Source organism: Coptis chinensis, chromosome 5, assembly GCF_015680905.1.
Source record: "Coptis chinensis isolate HL-2020 chromosome 5, ASM1568090v1, whole genome shotgun sequence".
Lineage (NCBI taxonomy): Eukaryota > Viridiplantae > Streptophyta > Magnoliopsida > Ranunculales > Ranunculaceae > Coptis > Coptis chinensis.
This window is the reverse complement of record NC_141460.1, coordinates 78,519,619-78,528,712: the sequence shown is the minus strand read 5'-3', so window position 1 is coordinate 78,528,712 and position 9,094 is coordinate 78,519,619. Positions and strand designations below refer to the sequence as shown.

The 9,094-nt window shown below is 36.9% G+C and overlaps 1 protein-coding gene across 1 annotated transcript; it reads left to right on the top strand.

Moving 5' to 3' along the window:
* Positions 1-2,732: 2,732 nt before the first annotated feature.
* Positions 2,733-6,366, top strand: LOC147499084 (uncharacterized). Its single transcript, XM_086563410.1, is given in 5 exon segments — positions 2,733-4,175; positions 4,390-5,066; positions 5,150-5,446; positions 5,557-5,656; positions 5,728-6,366. Coding segments are annotated over 5 exon segments (3,156 nt in total).
* The last annotated feature ends 2,728 nt before the right edge of the window (positions 6,367-9,094 follow it).

Sequence of the window (9,094 nt, the reverse complement as noted above, 5' to 3'; positions counted from 1 at the left end):
TTAAGTGAAAGTCAAACCGGATTAGAGAGTTGAAGAAAAGTCAACAAAACTTTAAAAGGCCATATCTTTGGACTCAGGCCTTGGATTTGGGCACATTTTATATCAAAATAACCGGATTAGAAAGCCCTTTCCAATGGTCTAGGCCTTGACTCGATCAGAGCAGCGTGTCGATGAAAATGCGCACTACAGTAACACAACTAGAATTGGAAGTCTTGGATTCTACCAATTAGGTTATGGACTTGATTTATGGGTCCATAACTTAGCCTAAAAGCCCATGCACAAAATTGTAAACCTAACTCTCTCCTATATAAAGAGAAATAAGGCCAAACTCTAGACTCTCTCCCCCTTAGTTAATTAATCTCCTGGCCTAGATATAGAACTCTCCTATTAGCTAGAATAATTTAGTTTTCTTTAGTTTAAACCTAGTTTATTTTATTTCGCCTAGCCACCATTAATTCAATTCAATTCAAGTTATTTTAATCTAGTAGTTCTTTCATTATGTCTTCTTCTCTTTATTATTATGTTTATGATAGTCTCATGATTCATTGCTAAACCTCCATTAGAGGGGTTTGAGTAAAGCCTTGATGAAGACTTGATGTGTTATAATAGAATAGTTGTAGTAAGATATTCCACTCTAGAAGGTAGTTAATTCACCATGAGAATGGATTTAAGTTGCCTCACATGCTCAATATTAGTTGGTAGAGATTAGGGATTAAAAAGATCTAATCTTTATGTGAAAACATAAAGACTAGAATTACAACAAACCTATACTATCATATTAGGATTCATCAAGGTAGATATCAAATCTCTCTATTCTTCTCCATATTTTATTCAAGTCGTATTCAATTGTTTAGTTAAATTATTATAAGTTAAATTCATATATTCAGTTTCGTAGTATAAATTCACATCCATAAATATTGCTCTCACCATTGTTTCCTTGTGTTTGATTAATTAAATTTTATTTAGTCTTGATAGATTAAGAATGGAACGAATCCCGACTCTCTATATTGCATAATGAATTGAGAGTGGGAATATTGATCTAAGCACTTGTTTAGTTGATTTATTATTTTTGTTTACGCATAGATAGTTAGTTTACATAAATTTGGAATTATCAGTCCCCTTCTCATATCACCAAATATATAGCCTCTCACACGTGAATCCTTCCCCCTTCTTTAATTCTATTTTGTCTTTTCTTTACTTTGTAAAACTTCCAAAACTTTTATACAAAACAAAACTTTCATTTTATGTTTTGTTTGTTTCTATAAGCAAGGTGCCACCAAGGTGTGCCCTTAACTTGCCACCTGTCCCTGGTAACTCATCATGCCTTGTGGGCCCTACAGAGTGGGTCCACACACTATGTCTAGTGGCGGCTCGGATTTAGGCATTTTTACAACTTTCTGTCTTTGCGTAGAGCTCATCACCCTGGTTGCTCTGGCAGTTCACTTACCAAAATTGGCGTCCAGGTTTGAAAGATGTGAGCTTCGGAAGTTTGCTACTTCTTTACACATGGACCCGTTCTGCACTGGTTTTGTCCCTTTGGAAACTTCAGCTCTAGTCAGGCTTTGTTGGGCTTCACTGGGGCTAAGTGGGAAGACTACGAGTATGCACAGTATTCCCGTACTTTTATGCATATTTTATCATCATATTCACGTTGACTATGAAAACCTGGAAAAGAACGAAAATATAATTATTTCATCATTATTGAACACATAATTAACCAAAATGCTATGTCACTCAGGGTTTAGTATTACAATTTTGTGTCACTAGCAGAAAAAAGGCTTTTTATGACTGTTTTAAAATGGTATTTGTGGATCGTTCTATTCAAAACAATCCTGAAATGGCGTAAAAGGGTTTTTGTGATTTGTTTTTAAAAGTTTTTTAGTGATGTGCGTTTTCGAAACGGTCACAAATGGTTTTTTTTTCTAAAGAAGGTGTATATGTGTGGAGAACTATTTGTGACTATTTCACTAAAATAGTTACGTATTATCCGACTCGTAAGTGACCGTTTGACCATTATATGACCTAGTTAGGTCCACGCCCACAGCTCCACTAAAAACAAAAAACACGACACACCCACGTTCACTCAACTCTCGCTTCATTGAAACTCTTCAAATTCTCTGAGTACAGACACACGAAAAAAAAAACACTTTCGCGAGTTTTCTTCAATTCAATTTCTCATAGGTATAGACACTTCGCAACTCTATCTTCACTCTCCCAACCTAAATCAATACCTCACGACTCTCTCTTCACTCATTATTGATCTAAAATTTATTAGCCCTCCAAAATTCAGTGAGGTAATTGAAGACGGACAAGGTTAGTTCTTTATCTCTCTTCGATTTTGAACTTGTTACAGTAAAAAGTTTTGGGTTTTGAGTTCTATACCAATATTTTTTTTGGAACAGGGGAATTTCAATTGATTGTGATTAGGATTTCTACGTGTATCAAACAACAATATCCAGGTATAGGTTTTCATTTGATTTGATTTTTTTTTTTACAATTTGTGTTTTATTCCTGATTTGAGGTGGTCGTTAGTGTTTTTTTTTTTTTGTTTATGAAAAGAAGGTTTACTTTAGGGGCTATACAGGGTTTCACAAATGGTTATCTAACATGATTTTTTGTTTTTTCATTTTAAACTAGACTATATTTTTTTTTTAGTTAAGTCTATTTTCAGTATTTTTTTCTTGTTTGTCGAATTTATAAGGACTTATCGTATTTTGTTTTGGTAGTCTGAGATGGACAAGTCATGGATGTCGAGAGATATATTTTCTACTGAATATGTAGAAGGCGTTAAACAGTTTCTTACATTTGCTTTTGATAATGGAAAACGTAAGAATTGTATACCCTGTCCATGCATTGAATGTGGGAATATGTACGAATTTGATATAGTGGAGGTGGGACGTCATCTGAGAACGAAAAGGATTGAACAGACGTATTGCACATGGGTGTGGCATGGGGAAGATGCTCCAAAGGAGTCAACATCGAGTAGGGAGTCAGAGGAAGGTTTTGATGAGGGTGGACTAGATGAGGCCACAAACATCGCAAAAATGTTTGAGGCCACTCAGGAGACTTTCATGGGGAACCCTGAAAAACTTTGTGAACTGATTGAAGAAGCTGATTTACCTTTGTACGATGGGTGTAAAAAATACACCAAGTTATCATCTCTAGTTAAGCTTTTCAATGTGAAGGCAATGAGTGGGTGGTCTAATAAAAGCTTCTCTATGGTGTTGGCTCTGTTTAAGGATATGCTCCCAGATTGCAATGAGCTGTCTTTGACCATGAGAGAGGCGAAGGAAACTTTGTCTGTTTTTGGAATAAAACATGAGAAGATTCACGCATGTCCCAATGATTGTATTCTCTATAGAGGTTTAATAAACAAGGATAGAACTACTTGTCCTACATGTGGAGCGTCAAGGTATAAGGTGAAAAAGAATAATCCTGGCCAAAATTATAGTGTTCCAGCAAAAGTACTATGGTATTTCCCAATAATCCCTAAACTTAAAAAAATGTTTCAATCTGTTGAAACGGCGAAGAATCTGGTATGGCATGCGAATGAAAGAGAGGTAGTTGATGGTCAAATGAGTCACCCAGCTGATTCCCAAGCATGGAGACACGTCGATCAATCTTGGCTAGAGTTTGCAGTTGATTTGAGAAGTCTTCGGTTTGCACTTTCAACCGATGGCTTCAATCCACACAGTTCTCTTAGCAGCAGGCATAGTTGTTGGCCTGTTATATTTGCGACTTACAACCTGCCACCATGGCTGTGCATGAAGAGAAAGTTCTTAATGTTAACATTGTTGATATCAGGTCCGCACCAACCTGGTAACAACATTGATGTTTATCTTGCACCTTTGATTGAAGATCTTCAGTTGTTATGGCAGCCCGGTGTTGAGGCATATGATGCCTATAAGCAAGAATCCTTTATACTTAGGGCTGTGCTATTATGGACAATCAGTGATTTTCCCGCCTTTGGAAACTTAGCTGGTTGTACTGTCAAGGGGTATCTTGCTTGTCCAGTATGCGGCGAAAATACAGATTCTATTAGATTGAAACACGGCAAGAAGAATGTATACCAAGCGCACAGGAGATGGCTTCCAGAAAACCATCGGTACCGGAAGGAGAAAAGACCATTTAATGGTAAGCAAGAGCTGCGATCAAGTCTAGAATCATTGAACGGGGTGCAAATCTTCTCAAAAGTTGAGCATTTCAAAAACTCATGGGGAAAGTCACTAGAAAGTGCTAGAAAGTCAAAAAAATCAAAGAAGGAGAAGGCGCGAATTAGGCCCAAAGATTCAAAGAAAAGAAAAAGGGGAAAGGAGCAAATAAGTTCTAAGGATACAGAAACACCAAAACGGAGGAAAAATGATGGTGTACACAAAAATCATGAGGAAGGTCGCTGGAAAAAGAGATCTATATTTTTTTGAGTTGCCTTTACCGAGACATTTGCTTTTGAGACATAACTTGGATGTCATGCATATTGAGAAAAATGTGTGTGATAGCATCATTGGGACTTTGCTTAACATTCCATTGAAAACAAAGGATTCACTTCAAAGCCGACTTGACCTTGTAGAGATGCACTTAAGGGAAGAACTAGCACCAGAGAAGAGAAGGACAAGATTCTACCTACCGCCAGCATGTTATACATTATCTAGAGAAGAGAAATAAGAAGTTTGTAACACACTGTTTGAACTGAAGGTCCCAGATGGATATTGTTCTAATTTCAAATCTTGTGTTTCAATGAAAGATTTGAAATTATATGGTCTTATATCTCATGATTGCCACCGACTAATGCAACAACTTCTTCCTGTGGCGATACGATCGGTGTTGCCAAAGCATGTGAGGTATACCATTATTCGGTTATGCTTCTTCTTTAATGCTCTTTGCACAAAAATAGTGGATGTGTCGAAATTGGATAATATTCAGAAAGATTTGGTGGAAACTTTGTGTTTGTTAGAAAAGTTTTTCCCACCATCATTTTTCGACATCATGGTGCATTTGACAGTTCATCTTGTAAGGGAGGTCGAGCTATGTGGTCCAGTTTTTTTCCGATGGATGTATCCCTTTGAGAGGTAAGTGAATGATTTTTTTAATTTATTTATTAAATGTCTCACAATGCACGTATCAAAGGTTTAAAGCTTTAAAAACTTTCTAGGTACATGATGGTGTTAAAGGGATATGTTAGGAATCGAAACCGTCCAGAAGGATGTATGGCGGAGAATTATATTGCAGAAGAAGCTGTTGAGTTTTGTGCTGAATTCTTGAGTGAAGTAGATGCAATTGGAGTTCCTTCCACAAGAAACATGACAGACAATGATTTGGAAGATGGAGATACAATTTGCAGTGGAAAACCGATTGGGGGTTCGCATGTTGTTGAAGTTGATGAGAAGTCCTGGCAACAAGCACATCTTTATGTGTTGGAAAACATGAAAGAAGTTCAGCCTTATATAAAGTAAGTAGATAAACGCACAATAGTTCAATTTAACTAGATATTTATCTCCAACGTTTCCATAAGGGAGCTGGTAGTTAATACTTGTATTCTTTTAATTCTTAACATAAAAGGGAGCATATGGACTACCTAAGGCTTCAAAATCATCGCAAGGGTGTAAAATGGATAAAAGCTGAGCATAATCGCACCTTTATTAATTGGCTTCGCCAAAAGGTATGTTTTGTTAACACTCCATTGTTACTTAAAAAATTAAAACACTGTTCTTAACATTGTTTGAGAACCAGGTTGAGGAAGAGAAAGACATACCAAATAACAAAGTCTCCGACACGTTGCAGTTTTTGGCCATGGGACCTAGTCTAGATGTGCTAAAATATTCCGGATATGAAGTTAAGGGTTTTCGCTATCACACAAAGGAGCGAGAAGCTAAACTAGTCAACCAAAACAGTGGAGTCAGTGTAGTGGCCTCAACAATGCAGATTTCTAGTGCCAAGGACAAGAATCCTGTAGTTTCGGATATGTGCTTTTATGGTGTGCTTACTGAAGTATGGGTGTTGGATTACTTGACCTTCGAGATTCCTATTTTCAAGTGTGATTGGGTTGACAGCAAGAGAGGCATTAAGGTTGATGAATTGGGTTTCACATATGTGCAACTTGGTAAAGTTAGCCACAAGTCCGACCCTTTTATTTTAGCGTCCCAAGCCAAGCAAGTTTTTTATGTGACTGACCAACTAAATTTGGGATGGTCAGTTGTCCTTGCAACTCCTGAAAGAGACTATCGTAATAAGAACAATGATGCTGGGTTAGATGATGATTCCATTACAGACAAGGCGCTGCCAACTATTGACTCCTTTGATTTAGCTAATGAATTGCCATTGCCTTATGCTCATGAAAATTGTGAAGGGATTTGGGTCGAGCCCGAATGAGTTTTTCTTTAAGTTAAATAAGACTTCTTACTAGTCATTATGGGACTTTTCTTTTCTTTTTTTTTTTTTTTTTTTTTTTTTATCAGGTTTTAAGAATGCTTCAAGTTTTTGTGTTAAACTTACAACTAAACTGAGATGACTAGTGTTGTTTACATTTGCATGTTTACATTTCTAAACAATTAAAGACCTTCTACTTGGTGGAGGCTTTATATATGGAAGCTTTATATATATATATTGACAAAACTTGCAAAAACAAAAATGGTCTTTATAGGTATACTCATGGATCCAGAAGAGCATTCAGAATCACAAGAGTATTCAGATTCTGAAGAGAATTCAGACTCGGAAGATGGCTCAGAAGAACATTTGAACTCCAAAGATGGTTCACAAGGGCATTCAGACTCGGAAGATGGCTTTGAAGACCATTCAGACTCAGAGAAGCGGTCGGGCTCAAAAGATATGGAAGTTGACGAGGTAGTAGCAAAAGGTTCAAGCAAAAAAAGGAAAGTCAGAAGAGCGGCAAAATGTGTAAAATTTAAAAAATTGAAAAAGGGTGAATATCAAGGAGTTGTTTATAATGAATCTAGGCAACCAATTGGTCAAGGTGGAACTGACATCGGTAGTTATGGAGGCTACTTGGTGAGGGCAAGAGTAAGGATTACAATAACTAATTGGAAAGATGTATCACCAACATTGAAGAAAAATTTGTGGATCTCTTTGAAGGTACATTAATCTAATGCTTTATAAGCTAATTTCATTTTGTTTACATGATTAACTAATATGCTACTTACAAATAGGAAAAATTTAAGTTGGACACAAACGAAAGATCTATTCGTACAAGTGCGATGGGCAGGTTGTGGAAAGCATTCAAGTGTCGTCTTACTAGACGATACATCTTACCTTTTAAGAATAAACCGAAGCGACTCAAGAAAATACCAAAGTTGTATAGAAAAGTAATCAGTCAAGAAGATTGGGATACTTTTGTAAAAAGTAGACTTACACCTGAATTTCTGGTACGTATTTCTCTTAATTTTATTTTGCTTTTGTTTGTACATGCATGCAAGCTATTGTTTTCCTGTCTTAGTTTCTTGAAAGTCCTAAAGAGGCTAGTATCCATGTACTGGTGGATTCCAAGCAAAGAGGTTGTGCCTGGGGAGGTTGGACTTAAGGCAGAAGGCCAAGTTTAGTTTGAGTGGATTTTGTTGATTTGTGGTTTCCTTTTTTTTGAGATTCCAGTAGGGTTGATCATACAAGAGAGCTTGCGAGAATTTATCTTGTAAGATTCAAGGTGGATTCCCTTGCATCATCTGTTCTTGGTTACATGTCATCCGTAGCTGTTGTAGTTTCCCCTTCCGAGTTATCAGTTGGCATGACTAAGTGTTTAAACCTGTTATCTTCATACTGCAATAGTAAAAGTCTCGCTTTATCTCTCTATGCTTCTACTTTAGATTTGTCATTTGGTTTCGGTTCGTCTTCATTGCATTGCCGCTGCCCCTTTGTATTCCTTGTCGAGTCGAGTTTCTCTGCTGCTGCCCTTTGTATTCATGCTCAAGTTTGCCATTGTTTAATCATGCTTACCGAGTTCAAGGGCTGCGCGACTGAAATTGTGTGCGAGAATGTGACAAAATGATATTCGTCTAAATTTCTAATAACTAAATCTATGTCTAGATGATTAGAATTCTGTGGGAGTTTGTATTCACATTATACTAGGAAGTATACCGAGAAGGCCAGAAGCATCATTGGATGTTTTGGTAGATTGAGATTGATGTCCCTTATGGCTATTGTGTTTGATTTGTTTAGAACTTTCAGGTGTTTGTTCTAAAAGTCGTTGTCTCTTCCTTAGTGTTGTCAACATGACTCAACTCTTTTTTTGCGCAGCTAGCTTCAATGGTCGACTGATTTTAAAAAAGTTAAAATAGGGAGTATTGAAACTTGTGTAAGTGGAGGACTGAAACGAAATACCCAACGATATTTGCCACCTTTTTTTCTTGTTTTTGCATGGAAACCAATAACATCAGCAGTCTGATATTTTTTGTGTTTGTTTGCAGCTGGAATTTTTTTAGTTGAATACTTGAATAGGGGTTACTACTAGTGCATGAAAATATGAGGCCAAAATGAAATGGTCGACTAGCAGTGGGTTTCATAAGTGGATGAAATTTGATACAGGTCAAGGTTAATTATGATCATCTCTAGAGATAGACTCTTAGACACTAACAATTTAACATGGTTAGAACTTCATGAACCAAGCTAAAAGAAACATTGGACACAATCAACCAGTAGCTAGCTGCAACAGAACTCATAGGTTATATATGCTTTATATGCATAGCGAGAAGAAAAGTTCGTACTATCAATGGCACCTTAAAAAGAAAATTGGATTGGACAAAAAGGATTAGAAGCATTATGTTTCTAGATTTGGTTTTTCCCTCTCAGCCTTTCCTCCCGACACTGTGATTGTAGTTTCAACTTTGTTTTATTTTTTAAGCCAAACTCTATTCCTAGTCATTGCTGGACTTGGTTTTTTTGGGCAGTTTAGGTCCGTATGCCCAAAAACCTTGCATGCACTGCAGCATGGTGGTTTTCAATTGTACTTGAATGATACCTTGTATATTATTCTCTGATATGGCAAAGCTTGAGTCCTTGGTCTTTACTTGTCCGCGCTAACCGGTCCATCACTTCGGTTCTCATCCGAAGTTGAATACGAGTATAGAAGCGGTGTACTTTCGTCGGCCGA